This window comes from Furipterus horrens, unplaced genomic scaffold (assembly GCF_987537825.1).
Source record: "Furipterus horrens unplaced genomic scaffold, mFurHor1.1.pri manual_scaffold_10, whole genome shotgun sequence".
Classification (NCBI taxonomy): Eukaryota; Metazoa; Chordata; class Mammalia; order Chiroptera; family Furipteridae; genus Furipterus; species Furipterus horrens.
Genome location: NW_028327180.1, coordinates 18,965,001 through 18,984,943, shown reverse-complemented (window position 1 = coordinate 18,984,943; position 19,943 = coordinate 18,965,001). Strand labels below are relative to the sequence as shown.

At 43.5% G+C, this 19,943-nt stretch overlaps 1 protein-coding gene and 1 long non-coding RNA gene across 2 annotated transcripts in view; one reads left to right on the top strand and one right to left on the bottom strand.

The window, feature by feature from the left end:
- Positions 1–8,001: 8,001 nt before the first annotated feature.
- LOC149999309 (uncharacterized) lies at positions 8,002–10,479 on the bottom strand. The gene is made up of 3 exons (XR_016513626.1): positions 10,280–10,479; positions 8,672–8,741; positions 8,002–8,448 (listed from the first exon to the last, which is right to left on the bottom strand). It is a non-coding gene; the product is annotated as an uncharacterized LOC149999309 (long non-coding RNA).
- Positions 10,480–10,541: 62 nt separating this feature from the next.
- Positions 10,542–19,943, top strand: part of TMEM154 (transmembrane protein 154) — a 63,966-nt gene continuing 54,564 nt past the window's right edge. Inside the window, exon 1 of the mRNA XM_090290158.1 lies at positions 10,542–10,732. Coding sequence (XP_090146284.1) covers positions 10,633–10,732 — 100 coding nt within the window. The 5' untranslated portion in view covers positions 10,542–10,632. The remainder of the gene's footprint in view (positions 10,733–19,943) is intronic.

The following is a 19,943-nucleotide window of genomic DNA, read 5'->3' as shown; positions in this document are numbered from 1 at the left end:
CTCTCTTTCTCCTTCCCTTCTCCTCTCTCTAAAAATAAATCAATAAAATCTTTTTTTAAAAATGTGGTTCTGTTTTGGAGGATACAGGATAGCCATCCCTCCCTGAACATGGGTGGGCAGTTTGATTCAGGGTATTAGGTATGACTGAGCAAATTCACCCCAGCCCAGGGCATCAGCCGGTGGCTTCTGTTTCACTGGAGAAAAATTTTTCATGGAAGATACCTATACCTGAGGCTTGTTTCTCAGGAGGCCCTGGCCTTATATTGCAGAATCTTCCATCTTCAAAACTGTACAGCTGTGAGTCCTGTTGTATTGGAGTCTCAAACAGACTCACTTGGGCAGAGAATTGCTAGAATTACTACCCTGTGGAGGGCTTCAAATTCTAGCTATTAATTTTTGAATGTCGTTTACGTGCTGCTGCTGCTGCATATAAATTTTGTTCATTGAATTCTATAAGTATTTATTATGGTATATTTGCTGCTGTTACAAATCATTTAGATTTACTGGTTGGTGTATTCCATTCTTACCCACACCCTGCAGAGCCCAAGAATGCTAAAGAAATCATTATTAAATATGTTCTTTTCGTACATGTCCTTGAATAGTGCTCTTACCACGCACAGACAATTTGAGTCCAAGGGCAGATTTGGTAGCTGCCTTGTTTTCTCCTTGCACTGTACATGGGTAGGAGGCTGATTTTTTCTTCTCTGCTCCTAAAGAACTCTTAGTTTCTGATACAGAGAAGAACACAGAGCTAACTATTTAATTAAAAGAACAAACACCAGGAACATGTAAAGAATGTAGTGTGAAGAGAGAAGGGGGAAATTTTCAGGACAGGCACAGAAGGCCTTCTTGCTCAAAATAATATACAGTTGGCCTTTGAACAACAAAGGTTTGAACTGTGAGGTGGATTTTTTCAACTGTACTATTTGTGATCCACGGTTTGGAGACCATGGATGTAGAGGGCCAACTGTATGCATTGCTCTACACAGTTTTACATAGTGGACTTAAGTGTCTGTGGATTTTAGTATCTGCAGTGGGGGTGGGGATCCTGGAACCGATCCCCTGTGGACATTGAGGGACAACAAAGTTTGAGGGGGGAGCAAAAGTTATATGCAGAAAGGAGCAAGGTATTCAGTATAGTACCCAGCATGGTGCCATAATTAAATAAGTACTCTCCTTTCTCATGCCTTTGAAGGTGATGATCTCCATTACAGAGTTAGCCAATGTCAGTGACACTATACACCCTAGGAACACACTGTAGCCTATTTTGATTCATTTGAATTTAGAATTGCAGTAATAGACCTATTTGGGTTAGTGTCAGATGATAGCTACTCATGTGAGTATTTCTGCTATGACTTTACTTACTAAGTATTTAAATAGGCACCCAAAAGGACAGCTGTGGATGATGTTATTTTCATCTGTCTTTAATTTCTCAGCAAATTGTCTCCTCTAAAATGTAGCAAAGCACTCAGTCCTTGATGAAAACCCACCAACATCAAATGTGATGCTTTAAAGAACGATCCATTTTGTAAAATGGTCAGGAAGCATAAATGTTCTTAAAAAGAAACATTCTTTATTGAGTAAGCTTACTAAAATACTGGTTAAGTCATGTTGCTAACTGCCCTTAAAATGTCCAGGGTTCCGCATTGCTGATAGAGTCCAGTTTCATTTATCACTTGATCTCCAGGACCTTGTAAAGGGTTTCCAGCCTTCCTTTCCAGCCTCACTGCCCACCATTCTGTGGACAGAATCCAGAGAAGCTACTAAGTCTGTACCCGGACAACTGCAGAAATATCTTTGTAAAACTTTGGCAGAGAATGTATCTCGTTATACACCACACTTTCTAACCACATGGAACTGCCCTTCCCTGAGCAAGCCTAGCTCTTTCTCTGTACATCAAAAATTCTTCCTATGGGTGTAGACAAAATGTGACCACCAACCACTACCAAAGAGAAAACTCTGTAGCTGTTTCACTGACACCTAAATAATTTTCCATCAGTTTCTTCCAATCACTACACCCTGGAATTGGTTCCCTTCTACTTTTTGCTTCAGTAGCCTTCCCTGACCCTAAGTCACCTTCTGGAGTATAGCACATATTTGCTCAACCATTTAGTCCAAGGATGACTTCAGTGTGTCATGTGTAGAGGATCAGCAGAGCATGGAGCTAGGGACAAAGACCTGGACTCCCAGGTGTGTGACTTTGGGTCTAGTCCTTGGACTTACACTTCCTTAGCTGCCACAGGAAAATAAGGATATCTGCCCTGTTTACATCAGGGTTTGGGGTGAGAAGCAAATGGATGTGAAAACACCATGTAAACTGTACAACATGCACAGCGTAAGGTGTTTGCATCTCAATGAATCTCATTCTTTGCTTTAGTTAACACAAGGTTTCTCGGCCTCAGCACTGTGGACATTTGGGGCTGGGTGATTCTTTGTTGGCTGGAGGATGGGGGAGCTGGACTGTGAATGTCTACCCACTAGATGCCAATGTCACCAACTTGTGACAACCAAAAAATGTCTCTAGACATTGTCCAATACCTTTTGGGGAGAAAATTGCCCCTGGTCAGAACACTGGTTTAGTAAGAGCTTTTAGAGTTGTGTTCTGGTCATCCTTCCATCTCTTCCCTCTGACTCTTCCCCCCACCCCACCCCATTCCCCACCACCTGCCCCTCCCCCAATCACAGTCTTTTCTGGTTATCAAATAAACAAGACTTTAAAATTCTCCATTGGGAGGACTTCCCCATTCTCTGCCAAAGTTTTACAAAGATATTTCTGCAGTTGTCCGTGTACAGACTTAGTAGCTTCTCTGGATTCTGTCCACAGAATCTCCTGGAACAAAACTTCATTTCCTAGACATTGAACTTATAAGTGCTTCCTCTTTTCTAACTCATTCCTTCCATCTTTGTTTACTAGACACTCCTGCTTTTCACACGCAAACACTCTTGTGGGACAGAGCTTTGAGTAGAAGGAAGGCATACAGTTAACTCAGACATGTCTCCTATTTCCAGAAGCCCAGGGTCAATTAGGTTAGAATGATATAATCCAAGTGTAATGTGATAAAGATTGTAAGTGCAGCTTAAATGCTGCAGGTACTACCTAGAACTTCTTTCCCATGGACGTGGGTTCTAGCAACTGCCCAGAGACTCAAAAATCCAGGGATGCCAGGGCTGATACCATAGCATGACTCAGCCATATGGCTATTTGCTGGCTCTGGACTGAACAGTGGCCTCTGCAGGAGGAGGGAAGAAGGGGCAGTTAAGTGTGAACAGCCCTATCTTTACAAGTCCATCTTTGCTGTCTACAGTAAGGCGTGACAGCCATGTTTCTCAATGCTTCATGGCTTCGCCAAAAGCAGCTCTTATTTTCTTATCTGACTTTCTCCATTTTACAACTTGCGAATGAAGAACATAAGAGATATATCAGTCAGTGATATAACAAACAATTCTAAATCTGTCCATAGCTCACAATCATAAATATTTATTTTCACATTCATGGGGTCTGTAAGTCAGTGGAGGTTTGGCTGATCTAGGCTGAGCTAGGCTGGAATGCAGGTCTGCTTCACATTACAGAGCTCATGATCTCAGATCACAGAAGTGCACTGTTGGTGGGAATGCAGACTGGTGCAGCCACTGAGGAAAGCGGTATGAAGTTTCCTCAAAAAATTAAAAATGGGACTGTGTTATGACCCAAAAATTCCACCTCTGGGAATATATCCAAAGAAACATGGAACAGTAATTCAAAAGTATATATCCATCTCTATGTTCATGGCAATGTTATTTACAATTGCCAAGATTTGGAAGCAACCCAAGTGTCCATCAGTAGATGGGTGGGTAAAAAAAGCTTGGTACATTTACACAATGGAATACTAATCAGCTGTAAAAAGGAAGGAAATCTTACCCTTGGTGACAGCATGGATGGACCTGGAGAGTTTATGCTAAGTGAAATAAGCCATTCAGAGAAAGACAAGTACCACATGATTTCACGCATATGCGATATCTAACGAACAAAGTAAACTAACAAACATAATAGAAGCAGACTCATACATAGAGAACAGACTGACAGCTGTCAGAGGGGAGGAGGGTTGAGGGACTGGTTGTATTTGTGACTGTATTCAGTTTGCTGCTACCAGAATTGAATTTCAAAACTGATGCTACAATAGAAAATAGTGAGTTACCATTTATCCATACCTGAGTTTGTGACCTGTGAAGTTCGTACCTACTGTGTGTTGGCAGGATAGTAATACCAACTACTAGTACCAGAAATAAAAGTAGGCATAATACTGCTAGCTAATATGTATAGAAAAAAATCGGGAAGGATTTAAAAATGGAAGAATTTTGTTTGACTTATATGCATTTTTTAATAAACATGCACTGTTTTAGTAATTAGAAAAATAGGTTATTTTAATTTTAAAACAATCACCTCCTACCTACTATCCTCCACTGCTTTCTCTCCTACCTGATACAAATCTTCGCAGCTTTCACTTATTTTTGGTGTTCCTCACATCCCCTAGCACTGGACTTTTTTCCTCCTAGCATCTTTCCTAATTCTCTCACAGCTTGCAATTTCCCCCAAACCTTGTGCCTTTGTAATATTTTCTAGTTTCATTGATGTCAAGGGTTTAGTGGGCCAGGATACTATCTGAATCCGGAGAGTTGACTTAAACAGAAACACCAATAAAAGAAAGAGCATTGAGACCACTCATCTGCATTTATCCTTTTGAAGTGAACTTTGGTGAAGATACTATATATTTATTAATGATGTAGGTCCTACCTCAGCTTCACTGGAGAGGACACTCCAGCGTCATCGCAAGATGTCGATTCAACACGGGAGGAGACAGATACCGTGTCACTCCCGAGTCGGACTGCACAGCCATTCTCGGCGGTGCAGATAGACTCTTAAGAAGCTACACCATCGTCTCTCGAGACGGACGGCTGCCGACGACGAGGTCCTACCTCAAAATTACTTGAAGAGACTTTGAAAAATAAGTATCAAGATAAAACTTGATCACAAATGAAGCAGCAATGAAAGCTGGGTTCCTTTTAGCAGGTGTGGGAGGCCATGTCTCTAGGGAAGACATGACCAGAGATCTTGGTATATTCTCATGAGCAAGAGGGGGTGGAGGTGAAGGAAGGGCACTTCGTCCAGGCTGAGGGCAGGAGCTTCTGGAAAGGCTCCCTGGTGGAGATGGCTCCTGAACCGAGTCCTCAAAGATGAGTTAGTTTGCCAGGGAAGGAAATGTTCTTAGAAGTGGTAAGAAAACCTGGACTTCCTGGCAAACAAGACAGGAAGGGACATACCTTTGTGGATGCTACAAAAATGAAACTTTAGAATAATGATTCTCAAGTATTTTGTGTATAAAAATTCCCCAAACATCATGGGCCCTCAGCTCGAGAGACTCTGAGTAAATAGTTCTGGGGTGGGGTCCAGGATTCTGAATTTTAACATATTCCCCAAATAATTCTGATGTAGGTAGCCCCCGCTAGCTCAGTTTAAAAAATATACTGCTGTAAAAGAATTTTTTAAGTTCATTTATTCGTTCAAAAAAATTATTAAGCACTGTCCTAAACAGATAGAGTGTGGAACAAAACAGAAGTCCCCTGTGCTCAGGGGAACGTGAGTCAGTTCGGGGAAAACCACAGAATCTGAGGTTCTGCCCTTGCTCCCCAGGTGCCCCCGCAGGACCCTCCACACCTCTACCCCTGTCCCACAGGCCAAGGGCCTCTGTAGCTCCTACCCACAATCCTTCTCGGTTTCAGTTTTGGTCACCAGGCTATTTGCCTAGGCCCTGGGGACTCAGTCATGGAATAAGTCCAGGCTGAGGCCTGGGGTGGAAACCCCTAGGATCCTCCAACCCCCATAGCAGGTGCTCTGAGTGACCCGCTGAAGCGTGTGTGACCAGGGTCAGCAGCCAGAAGGCAAGCACAGAGACCACCGAGGGTTCGGACAAGTGCAGAGGGGCTGGTCAGGGTGTACTCGGGGGTGAAGGCTCCCAACGTCAAGGGCAGTGGGCTGCAGACTGAATTGTGTCCCCACCCCAAATTCAGATGTTGAATTTGTCATCTCAGTCCCCAAGGTGATGGCATTTGGAGATGGGGCCTTTGGGAAGTAATTGGATTAGACGGCTTTAGGGTGAGGCCCTCATGATGAGATGAGTACCCTGTAAGGAGAGACACCAGACAGCTTGCTCTCACTCTCTCTCAGCCATTTGAGGACACAGTGAGAAGGTGACCAACCAGGAAGAGGGATCTCACTGACGTGGGACCACGCCGGCGCCCTAGCCTCTGACTTCTATCTTTCCTGACCGATGAGAAAATAAATGTCTGTTGTGGCAGCCAGAACTGTCTAAGACACAGTGGAACTGCTACAAGCCCCTCTCCTGGCTGTGGCTTTTCTGCTTACTCTGGGGTTCAGTTTAATCCTTGTACACCAGCCCCCGCCCTGCCCACATACCTCCCTGGGCACTCCTTCAGAACTTGGAACCTTAACCTGCTCCCTGTGCCCTCCTAACTGGCTTCAGAGTGAGCTACAGGCCCTCCTGGTATTACTCTTAAGGTCTGAGTCCTGGGCACATTGTTATGCAAATACTTCAGATCCATCAGCTACCACCAGTTAATGTTTAGACAGAACTAAAGCCCCAGAAAGCATCTGCAGGTGTGTCAGTGTGGGTATGAGTTTTTGTGTGTGAGTACGTGTGGACGTTTATGAGTGAGCACACATGATGAGAGACTGAATACCATCAGACAATGGCCAGGCCATATAAAACGGAACTCGGACCCACAATCTGCAGCCAGCAACCCAGGAAGCCAGCCTGTTATAAATCAAACTTGTAGGAAGGCAGACCCTATCTCTAGTAACTAGTCTAGGAAGCCAAACCACAATCCCTGTAACTGTTGGCCCTAATTTTTCCCTCCCACTTTCAGTTTAGGAGAAGTAAGTATGTTCCCCAAACCAATAACTAGAGCCCACTTTTAGATCCCCATGCCAACAGCATCCCATCAGGGCACCCTTGAAGTCTTTCCTTTCCACCACAAAGTGTCCCCCCTCCTCTGCCTGCCTTTGAGCCTCAGCCAGGACACTAGTGATGGTGGCCGCCTCCCTGGCTGTGGCAAGCTTGGCATAAACAGCCTTTGCTTGCTCTCATTGGTTGGTCTTCATGGGTTTCCTCAGTGTGCGTGCATGTGAGAGGGAGCTCTGTTATGTGTATGAGTGTGTGTGCCTGTCTGTGTGTGTGTCGGGGGCGGGGGGCAAGGCCGGGGGTAGAGGAAACTTAGGGGCAGCCTGAACAGATGATAAGATCTTATCACTTCTGGGTTTGTGCCCTTGGTGTCCCTTCTCTCTTGCAGCTGATGGGAGGGAAGGGAGATGAGGAGACAGGAGGAAAGGGAGGAGGAATTGGATGAGAGTCTCTTCTGCAATACAGACAGGTGATTGTAAAACCAGGTTTGTTGGGGTGAAGTAATACAGAGTCCCCAGAACCAGCAAGAGCTTTCGCTGCCTGCCCTCCTGAGGGTGATGAGGTCTCAGAGCATTTCCTAGGCACCATACTTCATTATTTCTCTTCCTGCTTTCATTGCTGAAAGCCAACGGCGGGTACTGGTGCATTGTTACCCCTGCCTGTGTGCCTGCCCTTCCCTCCAGAGGCTCTGGTGCCTGCCAGTTGAGACTGGGGCCCTGCCTTCCTGCCACCAGTGTATAAGGATTTAATCTGAGACTGGGTAGCCACTTGCCAAAATTAATGGTTGGTAAAATTAGAACAAGCAGAGGTAAATAGCCCATTACTGACCACACAATCTCCCTGTGCTTTTAACTGCAGTAAAGAGATCACCAAGGTGCTGCAATTTTCTGATCAATGATGGTAATTTTCTTCCCCCTAAGATCAGCTTAATCATGCTAAGGGTCTTAGAGAGCACAGGGGTCAAAACAAAATTACACAGTTGTACAGGATGTCTCCATGGCCTCGGTTTATTTTCCACATCATTCTAACCAATAGTGTTCTGCTTGCTCAGAAGCAATGCACGGTGCACTTGTAGGAACTACGAGGAACTCTCTGGCCATGCTGTGGGCCTCTGCAGAGGACTGCAGAATAAGACAGTCTGTGGTCCAGCTGTAGTTTTAAAATCAAGGACACCAAAGCTCCCACCTTGCCCCTGCCAAACATGCACCACAAGCCTGGGACCCACCAATGGTTTTAACAGGGCGTAAGTGGCAGAATGAAGAGCGCACCCAAGCCCTGGGTCTTTTCTCTGGCACGTGCGCAGCAGCTGGAGTAATCGTGCTAATACAGAAATAACTGCCAACGAAACTCAGCACTAGAGGGTCTCAGAGCCAGTGGTCTATTCACTTGCTCAGCAAGAGTTTGATTAATAGTCCTTCCCCTGTTGTTTTCCGATCAATCATCCAGCTTTGAACATGTCTATTTTCTTCCACCATTTGTTCTGTATTGTCACCTAAAGGGCGAAATCATATTAAATCAGGGGTTGACTTAATTGCCAGTTTAAAATATTAAAATTTGTACTGTAACTCTATTAACCAGCTGATCATGACATGAATCACCAACGTATTTCTTGTGCATAAGAACTGAGACAAACAATGACTAATGACATTGAAAAGCAGCAACGCACTGAGCAAAAAAATTACTGGCTACGTCAGGGGCAGAGAAATTCCAGTTACCTCGAGTGTTTGCACCAACCAGATCACTGAAGACGAAACCTACCGGAAAGCAGCAGTGACTCATGATAACCTGCAGGAAAGGGGGTAGGTGAGATAGTGTCTGATACTTTTCCGTACCTGCCCATCCCTCTTAGCACCACGGCAACCATGATTATGAAATTGCATTCTCTCGTGCTTAAGCTCTAACCCTAAACCAAAGGAGGGACTTCAGTCAGAACACGAACACCCAAAACTCTCCTCTCCTCTGCACTCTGGCCTAAACAGACACCTCTTTCATGCACTGTTTCAATGGGGTAGAATTTCCACCCTCATGCTGATCCAACTCAGTCCTGTTTTGTTTGTTGTTAGCAACCTCTGAGAAATGTATTGTCATGGAAGGAGGAAGTGAGGTGAAATGCAGGGTTTTTTTTTTTTTTTTTCCTTCTGAGAACAACTCTGCTTTGGAAATAGGCCATGTAAAAGGTCCTTTCTCTCTTACCACGTGATCCAGCAAGCAGGCCCCTTGGTGTTTTCCCCAAAGGACATGCAAACTTACATCCACACAAGCACCTGCACAAGGATGTTTATAGCAGCTTCATTTATAATTACCAAAATTTGGAAGCATCCAAGATGTTCTTCAGCAGGTGAATGGATAAAAAGCTGTGGTACATCCAGAGTATTATCCAAAACTAAAAAGAAATGAGCTCTCAAGTCGTAAACAGACATGAAGGAACCTAAAATGCACCTTACTAAGTGAAAGAAGCTGATCTGAAAAGGCTACATACTGTATGATTCCAACGTACAACATTCTGGAAAAGGCAAAACTATGGAGACAGTAAAAAGATCAGTGGTTTGCAGGGGCTGGCAGGGGGGCCTGAGGGAGGGATAAACAGGTGGAGCACTGAGGATTTCTAAGACAGCAGATCTCCTCTGTGTGATACTACAACAACATGCGTGTCATTATTATATTTCTGCCCAACCCCACAGAATGTACACCACCGAGAGTGAACTTTGGGTGATTATGATGTGTCAATGTAGGTTCATCAGCTGTAACAGATGTACCACTCTATGGGGGGCGGTCACAAAAGGGACGGCTATACCTGTGTGGGGGCCGGGGACATATGTGAAATCTCAGGAAATCTCTGTGTCTTCTTAATTGAGCTGTGATTCTAACACTAAATACTTTAAAAAGTTAAGTCTCTATAAAGAAAAAAAAAATAAATAAACAAAAGGAAAAGCAAAACAAACATAAGCAGAGCACATCATTCAGGCCTGGGTGTGGCATGGTCCTTTTCCTCTCCATGAGCCTGAATGGAGGTGACATTCATTCAGGGCCCAGGAAGGAGGATGGACCTGGCCAGAGAGAAGTAGGCTGGCCATCTTCTGATGCTACAGATGTCCCTGTTGCATGGTGCCACATGGCCGGACTAGCTCCATGGAGGTAGTTACATTTAAATTAATAAAACTGAAAAATAAATATTCAGTTCACACTAGCCTCCATGCAAGTGCTCAAAAGCCTATGTGGCTAATGGCTACTGCACAGCACAGATTTGGAACATTTTCATCATCTCATAAAGTTCTACTGCTGGCTAGCCCTACTCTAGATTCGAGGTAGCCACAGTGACTCACCTGGAGGTTGAATAAAATCACAAATCAAGAATGCATGTGGTTTAGGACCCCCAGTTCCAGATTCTGAATGACACTTGAGCAACCAAAGGACACCGTTTCCGCAGGGACAATTTCAAAAGACAGAGGCCCATGGCTGGGCCAGGACTGAAAAAGGCTGGAGAGGTGTGTTAACTGCATCAGTGATTGAAGAGCAACTTCTCTTTTGCAATCCTTGCTGGTCTGACAGGCTCCTGCAGAATTACATCACTTCCTAAAAAGCAGGCAAACACTTCTCCTTCAAGTTAGCACCTACCCAAACAAGCAGGAAACAGGAAATGTTCACGTTTCAGGGAGGCTGAAGCCAGCGCAGCATCATGCCGGAGGGAGAGCCCAGGCGAGGGGACAGGAAAGCTCCCCGCGCAGCCCTCATCTTTGCCCTGATAATCGCGCTCCTTCCCTATGGCCAGGCTCAGGGTAAGCTACCTACACACTTCAGGGAGGAGGAGAATGAAGCTTTGTTTGGTGCCCAAGGCTACACAACTCTGCCGGGGAGAGGCACGCACTCAGAAAACGTAATCCTTTTTGTGAAAGAAGTGGAGAAAATCAAAACTGTCTTTTTAAGGTGTTGGGGTGGAGGGTGAGCGTGGCTTCCCCTGCAGCTATGGAATCACGCTCCAGCTCGCTCACTTGCGATAATCTCCCTGCGATCTTTGTTTTCTAAGAGATGTGCGTCCCTGTAATTTACCAGTTTTAACGGGCATATTAAGAAAACCATAAAGTGTTTGGCAGTTCATGTAAAAGAACGTTTCATTCAGCTGAAACAGAGAAATAATAGTAAACTTGGTTTTAATAATGTGGTCTGAAAAGCCTGCTGGTCTCAAAAACTCCTAGAAAAACCGGAGTATGGAAATGTACTATTGCAAAATATTCTAAAAAGAAGAAGCCATAATAAGTCTGTAAATATGTAAACAGGAAATTATCTGAGGAGTTGCCAGGCATCTACTGTGACTTTTTAAGAAAGGTTTTTAGTTTGTTTTCCTTTGATCTCCTTTTGAGGGATATTTTCATTGCATTGATTGTTACTAATGAAGCTTTGCTTAAAAAAGTAATGTGATTATAACAAATCAAAGGTATTCGAAAAGACAAAATGTTAAATCTCATTTTTTTGAGCAGCCATTGGTTTATATCCTTGACCGCTGTTACAACAAGCCCAGTCACCCTTAAACTCCTCTTCCAGTTTTGTTGACTTGCCTTTGGGTAAATAAACTTGCTGCCCATGGTTTCGTCAATGGGTACTACCTGCTTCTAGTGTAGGGGAGTACTTCAAGCAGAAGAAAAGTTCTCAAGCTATATGTATGTTTTTTTAATTGATTGATTTTGGAGAGAGAGAGAAAAACATCAACTTGTTGTTCCACTTGTTTATGCATTTGTTGGTTGCTTCTTGTATGTGCCCTGACTGGAGATTGAACCCACAACCTTGGCATATTGGGATGATGCTCTAACCAGCTGAGCTACCCAGCCAGGGCTTCAAGCCAGAGTTTTTTTAATAAGATGGGGGCATCAGGCACTGAATACCTAACAGGTGTCTCAACTTCCTGGGGATTAGCCATCAGCATCCAGCCACCCCTCCCCCATCAATTTCTCTTTCCCTGGAGCTCTCCACGTGGTCTCTCCAGGCTTCTGCGGTGGGAAAGGAAAGGTGAAAAGCAAACCATTCCAACTGGAAAGATGTTTGGTTGAAATGGAGGTTAGAGCGTGCAGGACAATACGGTGTTTTGTGCATAAAGTTTTGGAGCTGGAAGGGAGCCTAAAGATTATACAGCTCAAGCTCCACTGGGGGTACAGGTGAAGAAACTGAGGCAGAGGAATCGAGATGTCTGCATCCCACTGCTAGTCAGCTTTTCTAACTTGGACTCCAGGGTTCTCCTCTCCCCCAGGGGACCAACCACACCCCACACCCCCGCCCCCCGCCTCCATGCTGGACTAGATTCCTTTTCCTCAGGGCATCCTTCAACACGCCTGAAAAAGTAGGGGCCTTGCCATTCCTTTTCCACTGCTTATAACTCCCATGACCACCACAAACATGCCCCTCAAACGCACCCCTGAGAGCAATACTAACCCTGCCTGAGGATTTTCTTGAGCTCTTTGAAAATGATTGAATCCAATTGTGTGCAATTCAGGAGATGCAGAAGGAAAATCTGAAGAGACTCAATCCATAAAATTTCTCTTTCTGAGACCTTGTGACTCTTCCACTTAAAGACCTTCAGTAGCCCCTTATTTATGCTCCTTAGACTCTAACGGCCATCTCCTTGCCAGTGGCACCTCCTTCCATGTGTCCCCCAATCCCCCAACCATGGTCCCTCTAGTCACACTGAATGGAGCATGTGCTGCAGGCCTCTGTGGTCCTTGCCACTTGAGTGACAAGTTTTCTTTTAACTACTTAGTGAATCTATATATATCCTTAAAGGGCTCAGACCGGATGTCACCTCCTCCTTGATGCCTCCCTTTACTTCACCTTCCCTGGTGCTCTGCCTTTACCTGTTGCCTTTACCTGTTGTTATGCCCATAGACCTAAATGCACGTAAACTCAGTTCATCATTTTGAATCATAACTGTGCCTCTGCCCATAGCTTCCACCAGGCTGTGAGCACTTCCAGGGAAAATCCTCTTTAGTTCATATTTGACTTCCCAAAACCCCGTAAGGAGTCAGCCTAAGTTAGGAACTCAATAATTGTTAATAAAAACTAAAATCATCCTACAATGGATATGAGGCTAATTTCTAAACACTGATGAGCTCCTGGTAACAGGTAACGTTAGCACGTCAGAAGTCAAAGATAAAAAGCTGCATTTACATCGCAGATGAAGAGCTGCATTTCAGTAGAACACAGGGATTACCTAGCTAATCCAACACATTTATTGGGCCCTTCCGGGTTCCCAAAGTCTGAAAACACAAAAATGCCACTTGCAAAAAGCTGTATAATCAAGCTTACTACTTTAAGGTTAGTTAAGGCAATGGCTAGTCTCAATTAAAGACTGAATATACATTTTGAAATTAATTAATGTCCTTTTGAGCTGATGTTGCCTGAGACTTCAAGATGTGAGTTAGTATACAGGTGTCACCCTTATGTTTCCTTGAATTGTTCAGAAAAATACCTGGAGATGTTTGGTGAAAGAATCCAATCTACTGAACAGCCTGACTCTATCCCTTGCAAGCATATTATGGGATATAGCTCCAATCAAGCCTTTATTAACCACAATCAAGCAACATTATCTAATACCTGCAGTTACCCAAGACACCTGCATCATTACTTCTGAGTCAGCGTCTTTCTCTTTATGTAGATTGAGAACCTGACGCAGAATTGATTGCTATCCCAAGAGAATAATCCACTTAGAAGTCACCAAGAGAGAAATTAGAAAACAGCTTTCTGGGAGTTTTGAACAAACAGATGAGCACAGTTAAAGGAAAGCTCTAGGCCCAGGGTTCTTGGCCAGTGTGCAATGCTAAGAAAGTTCAGACCCAATGTGACATTCTGCCCGTGGATGTAGGGAGGCATTTCCACCTTATCCCTGACCCTGGGGCCTGTCAGCGTCAGCTTAACACTATCAGAAAGCTGAAAGCAACTTCCCAGATACCCAAAGCATGGCATTTGTTAGCTGTGGCAAGTGGAATGGTTGGTAGAAAGAGGAGAAAAGGCCATAAGGCAGACACAAGGTGGCCATAGCTGTATGGGCGGTCAGGTCAAACACTGGGTTTGCCAGAGAGAACTGGGAGATTTGGGGGGCTGTTTCAGAAGAGTAAGAACCATGTAATTCTTGATTAATGGACCCTGAGAAGAAGATAAAGACTAGAAAGAAATGCTAGTTGCATAAATGCAATGGCACTTTCTGACACTGTTCTTGTTTCAGTGACTGTGACTGCCCCCTGCGATTTTCTGGGACAGTCCCAATGAAATAGTAATAATGATGACAGGGAACATACACAGTACTCATCCTATGCCAGACACTGTTCTAAACACTTTCCATGTACTAATTCATTTAATTCTCATAACAGCCTTATAAGAGGTACTTATTATTCCTGTTCTACATTTGAGAAAACTGAGGCACAGAGAGATTAAATAATTTACCCAAGGTCACACAGCTAAGTAGTAGGTCTAAGTAAGATCCCGCTTCAGGAGTCCATGCTCTGATCATATACTAGATTATTCTGGGTTTTCAGGCTATGTGTCTAGTTTTAGGTTTGGGAAACCTGCAATTGGCTGGGCTCTAAGGGTGGTTACCACATGTTAATCAAGGAGCTGTAGTTGGTGTCAGAGACTGACTGACAGGACAAGGAGTGGTGAGAATTGGGTTAAACTTTAGGCTGAAGAGGGGGAAGGGAGGGGCTGAAAAGTACCGAGTGAGCAAAACAATCTGGGGATTAGCATAGTTAACACCAGAAGCAGGTAAAGGGATTATTGAAGGTACTGGGTAAGAGGCTTCTGGGTGTGGGAACCGGGGAGAGAAAGCCCAGCCTTGCTGTGGGAGAGCCCTGCTGAGAACTGACCCCTGGAACCAAACTCCAAAAACAAAGCAAAACAAAACAAAAACAAACAGAGAGGGATTTATCGAGGCTTCATGTCCCTCTGTTTCTGAACAGCTGACCCAGGAAACCAAGAGAGGGCAGTATCCTGGCTGGGATAAGCTCGGTTCTATGGAGAAACAGTGCAACGAGCAATTTGCCTGTGTATAGTTTGCGGCACCTCCGAATGTTGGCAAAGATGTGAAGAAACAGGAACTCTGCACCATACCACCTAGCCTCTCCTGCTGCTTACCCCATCCACTGGACTTTTAATTTCAGTTATCCTGTTTTCCATTTCTAGAAAATCTATTTTTATTTCTAAAAACTCCTTCATATATTACATGTATATAGTGTCTTGGTTTTATTATTTTCTTGTGTTATTTATTTCTTCTTTTATGTCTTTATTTTAAACATATTATTGTATGATGACTTTTTTTCTGAAGTTTGTGTAGACTTAATCTTGTTGCTTGTTGTATCTGTCAACTCACATTCACCATGCAAATCTTGGGGCACTGGTGCACAGGATGGCTCACCCTACTTAGCAGAATCCCCAATTTTCTGATCCTATCACCAAGCTAAAAATGTTTAACCAAGGCAAGCCTCATGCTATCACCACCAAATAGCATCTGAAAGAAACACAGACAGGGATGTGCTGGGCTTGGGCTTGAGAGAGGCCGTGCTTAGACCTCAGGCTTAAACCTCAACCTGGTAGGGGAGGCGGCAGGCCTTGGGGGTCAGCCTTCAAGAGTCACATGAGGAGGTGACAAACTTTATTAAAAGTGCAAGCCAGCAAACCAGAGTTAGTAGTGGACCCAAGTTGGTAACCAGAAGCACCTTACCAAGAAGACCAAAGTGATTGCCCAAGAAAAAAGGAATAGACAAAACCAAATTCAAAATCAGAGGAGGAGCCAGCCAGGCTCCACAGTGTCAGGATGATGGTGTGAGGTTGGTCTAGGGTAGCACACCTGACTTTGACTTTGCACTTTGCTGAAATTATTGCAGTTGCTTTTGTTTTTTTCCCTTTCTCCCTTTCTCTCTCTCTTTCTCTCTCATTCTCTCCCTCTCCCCTCCCTCCCTCTCACCTTCTCTCTCTCTCTTTTATTTTCCTTTATTCTTCAAGCCTTCATCTCTGGACACTCCTATGACAATCTTCCTTATATCTCTCCCTGCTTCAGCCAACTCCTATAGCAGCCTCAAAATAATAATAATAATAAAAGGAACTGACCTTTGAGCTGAGAATGGTTTCTATATTTTTAAATAATTATACATGTATTTTAATGGTTTTGTAAGAACTTACATAACAGCCTGCATTTTGCCCTCTTGGCTTTAAGATCTAAAATATTTTACTTGGTGACCCTTTAAGAAAATGTTTGCCAACCCCTGATCAGTCCATATGGAACAATCTCATAGAATTAGTGGGGCCCGCCTGTTTTTGTGGCAGTGCTCTCTCTTCTTTTCAGCAGGTGCCCACTCACAGTGGAGGTAACATGGGAGCCCGTGGGAGCCCGTGAGAGCTTTCCCAGCATGCCCGCATCCCCGTCTCCCTCTCCTCCATCGCTCCTTTCCAGAGATTTCCCCAACCTCTTTGAAAGACATTTTCATTTTTTAATTTCTCCCTTTCCATTCATTTCTCAACGCCCTGCAGTCTGGCTACTGTGTCAGCCACGGCACTTGATCTGTCTGGGGTACCAGTGCCTCCTAATAGCTTAACCCCCAGGACTCATTTCTGTCCTTCTGTGTTTTTCTCTGTAGCACTGAACAATTATTAATCAATTATCAAAACTCTCCCCTTCCTTGGGTCTCACAAGGCCATTTTATTCTTAGTCTCCCATGACCTGGATTGCTCTTTTGCATTTTTTGGTTATGAATCTTTCTTGTTCACCTGCTCATTTCATATTAATATTGATCTTTTCTCACTTCTTACATCATTCCTGGGCAATGACACCCCCTTTCGGGGCTTTTATCTTATTCTTTGGCCAATGATTCCCAAATAATCATCTTCAGGCCTATCTACCCAACCCTAGACCTGAATTTTCATCATCAGTTCTCCGTGGATACATCACAGGGCCGCAAGCTCAGCATGTTAAAAGCAGAGGTCGTCCTTTGCTCCCTGCTAGTTTAGGTTCTCATTAGCTTTGACCTAGGGCTATTTCATGACCTTCTCGACTGGCCTTCTTGCCTTTAGTTTCATCTCCAGTCCATTTTCACATAACTTCCAGAGTGGTTGTTCTATAACAAAAATATAATCTTTTCCCTCTTGTACTTATCCCTCCAGTGGTTTTTCATTTCCTTAGGATAGATTCAACCCCCCTTGGAATCATTACAAGGCCCCCCAAGAGCTGGTCTGAGTTCTTTTCCCAATTAACCCCTGACACTTCCCACCACACACCCTCTGATTCAGCAGCTTGAATGTGCCAAGCTCTGTTGAGCCTTTGAGCCTTTCTCTCTGCTGTGCTTCAACTATAATGCCTTTCCCTGACATCTGTGCTTGATGAACTCCCACCATTCAATTCATAACCACCTCCTCTGTGAAGACTGTCTGGATCCCTGCGCAGATGAACGCGCTCCTCTCCCATGTCTTCATGGCACTTTGTATACAAACATGATATGCAATATGGTTTTTATTCAACTTCATTATATTTATGGTTTTGTGTGCCACTGCCCCACTTAATAGTCACTTCCCTGGGAGGTCGGGGCCTGGTCTCATTTGCCTTTATATCCCAGGATCTAGAATAGTACCTGGCACATAACAGCCACACAAACTGACTGACATGAAGTTTATTCTATGGCCCAAGACTTAACTTGGTTTCATGACAGATTATAGTCATTTAGAGAATAAAGAGAAACTGTAGTCATACCTGGATAAACGTGATTTTTATTTAACTCAATTTTGTTTTATTCCAAAATGAGAACTCTCTCAAATCTTTTTATGCATGAATACTTCACTTCTGTCTCCTCAAACCAAGACAGACAGCAATGATTGCTCCCCTTCCTGTAGATAATCCCTCATGGCTACATCTCTGGGTAGTACTGAGCACATGCTCTTATCCATCCTCCTCCGGAAACGTGGGTGCAAGTTCAGACCCAGAAAGTAGTTGCTGAGCAGCATAATTTGCAGAAAGGCCAGGTAGTTATAAATATTTTGGGGATGCTTTAGAAAAGAAACCAAAGGGAATACAAGTTTCACAGACTCTACATTTCAAGGCAGTAAAAGCTGACTTGAAAACTTGAAAAATAAATAAAAGTTATGTAATGTAAAACTAACAACAACAAAAATCTGCCTCCAGTATGGAGTTCAGCACAGAAGCATTGCCTGAGAAATGACAGAGGGAATTAGTAAAGGGTTACCTGCTGAAGGCGGAGTCTGGTTGCTGGTGATATGTTGATTTAATTAATCTACTTTGGTTTTGAAATTTGACATCATTTCTATGATTCTTTATTTTATGTGAATTAAAACGATATTTTGTTTATTTCTTACTTCACACCATATTGTCAGTTTCAGAAACAGGAGCCTGGTGGTTACTAGGGTTTCATGACATTTTTTCCCCCTGACAACACAGTTTATTAATTAAAAAATTCTTTTTTTCTTTTCTAAAAATGTTCTTGTTTATTTGTTGATGACTCATATGGCCAGATTTAGCAAGTAAAAATATAGGACACCAGTTAAATGTAAATTTCTAATAAACAATTTTTTTTAGTATAAGTATATCCCATGTAATTTCATATAAATATAGGACACACTAATATTGCATGGAACATATTTATACTAAAAAATTATTTGTTGTTTCTTAAACTGAAATTGACCTGGTGACGTGTATTTTATACAGCAACTCTATGATTATCTTTTGCCAGGCAATGGCCACCCCTGTACTGGCCCATCCCTAAGACCACAGACATACAGACTATGTCAGCAGCTAACAAATGTTAGAAGAATATTTAGGCTTAGTCCTAGCTCAGTCCTTCAAATAACAAGAAACTTTCATTGAAAAAAAACAAAACAAAACTACCAATGATTAAGTCGAATAAAACCAGGAATCCAAGAATGGACTGATTTCGGAGAGTCTCAATATAATCCATCCCATTAAAAATTAAATGAGAAAGAAAATCATAGGATTACATTAATAAATACTGAACAGAGGTTAATAAGAGAGGGAGCATAGCCCAACACCAGTCGCTCAGGCTGGGCTGCAGTACTGAAATTCCAGCTCCTTGAGGCCGGTGAGCTATCTGGGATGTAAGGGCAGGGTTGATTCTCTGTCAAGGTACAAATAGGTTCAGGAGCAAGCCAGCTTTGGAGACCTGTTAAGAAGGGACATGGCGGATCCCAGAAAATCTCACCCCACATTGTGCTGCCCTCAGACACCTCAGGAACTTGCTTCCTTTTTGAGCTTCCAAGAAACCTTTACACAGTAAACAGACGCTCGCTCTCTGCCCCACCATAGGCAGGCGATGTGGTACTTCTGGTTGCACCCTCTCCCATTCTTCCTGTAGCTCATGGTGAAGGTACATTAGCTGCTGAGACAGCAGCCCACATCTCCTTTCCTTGCTTTCCTGTTCTCTGATTTATGTATCACTGACATGCATCCACCACTTCTTTTTTTTGGCTCATCTCTGTCTTGCCATTGTCTCTCTGGCAACGCTAAGTTTGTGCTGATCTGACCAAAGGGTGCCATGCCAAGACGGAGAGTCTAGGTGACCCACACAAGAGTCCACCCACTTTATCCCATGGCAGCATGTCTTCGTTCCCTGCTCAGAGGGAGGCTGATGTAGCAGGCCAGGGCGGGTTGAGACACACGTGTTATCAAGTTACTCTTTTAAACTGTAATTTTGGAATTGGCTATTTAACAGAGAGAGAGAGAGAGAAATATAATATAAAAAATAGAAGAGTGATCAGGTTAGTAACAATAATTTCATTTAATAATTTTTTATCTTTTCATTTTTAAAGCACTTGAGTGTCTACTATCCCACTGATAGCAGGAGAAGTGTTAGTTAAAAGTGTGTATGTATCCTGTCCCATGAAGATAGATACATTCCTTTATACTTCTAGGTACTGCAGGCCAGCATAGGGTTCTAGTGTATGAAAATACAGTCAGATGGTGAAAAATGAAGCTTCCCCCGGTGATTAACT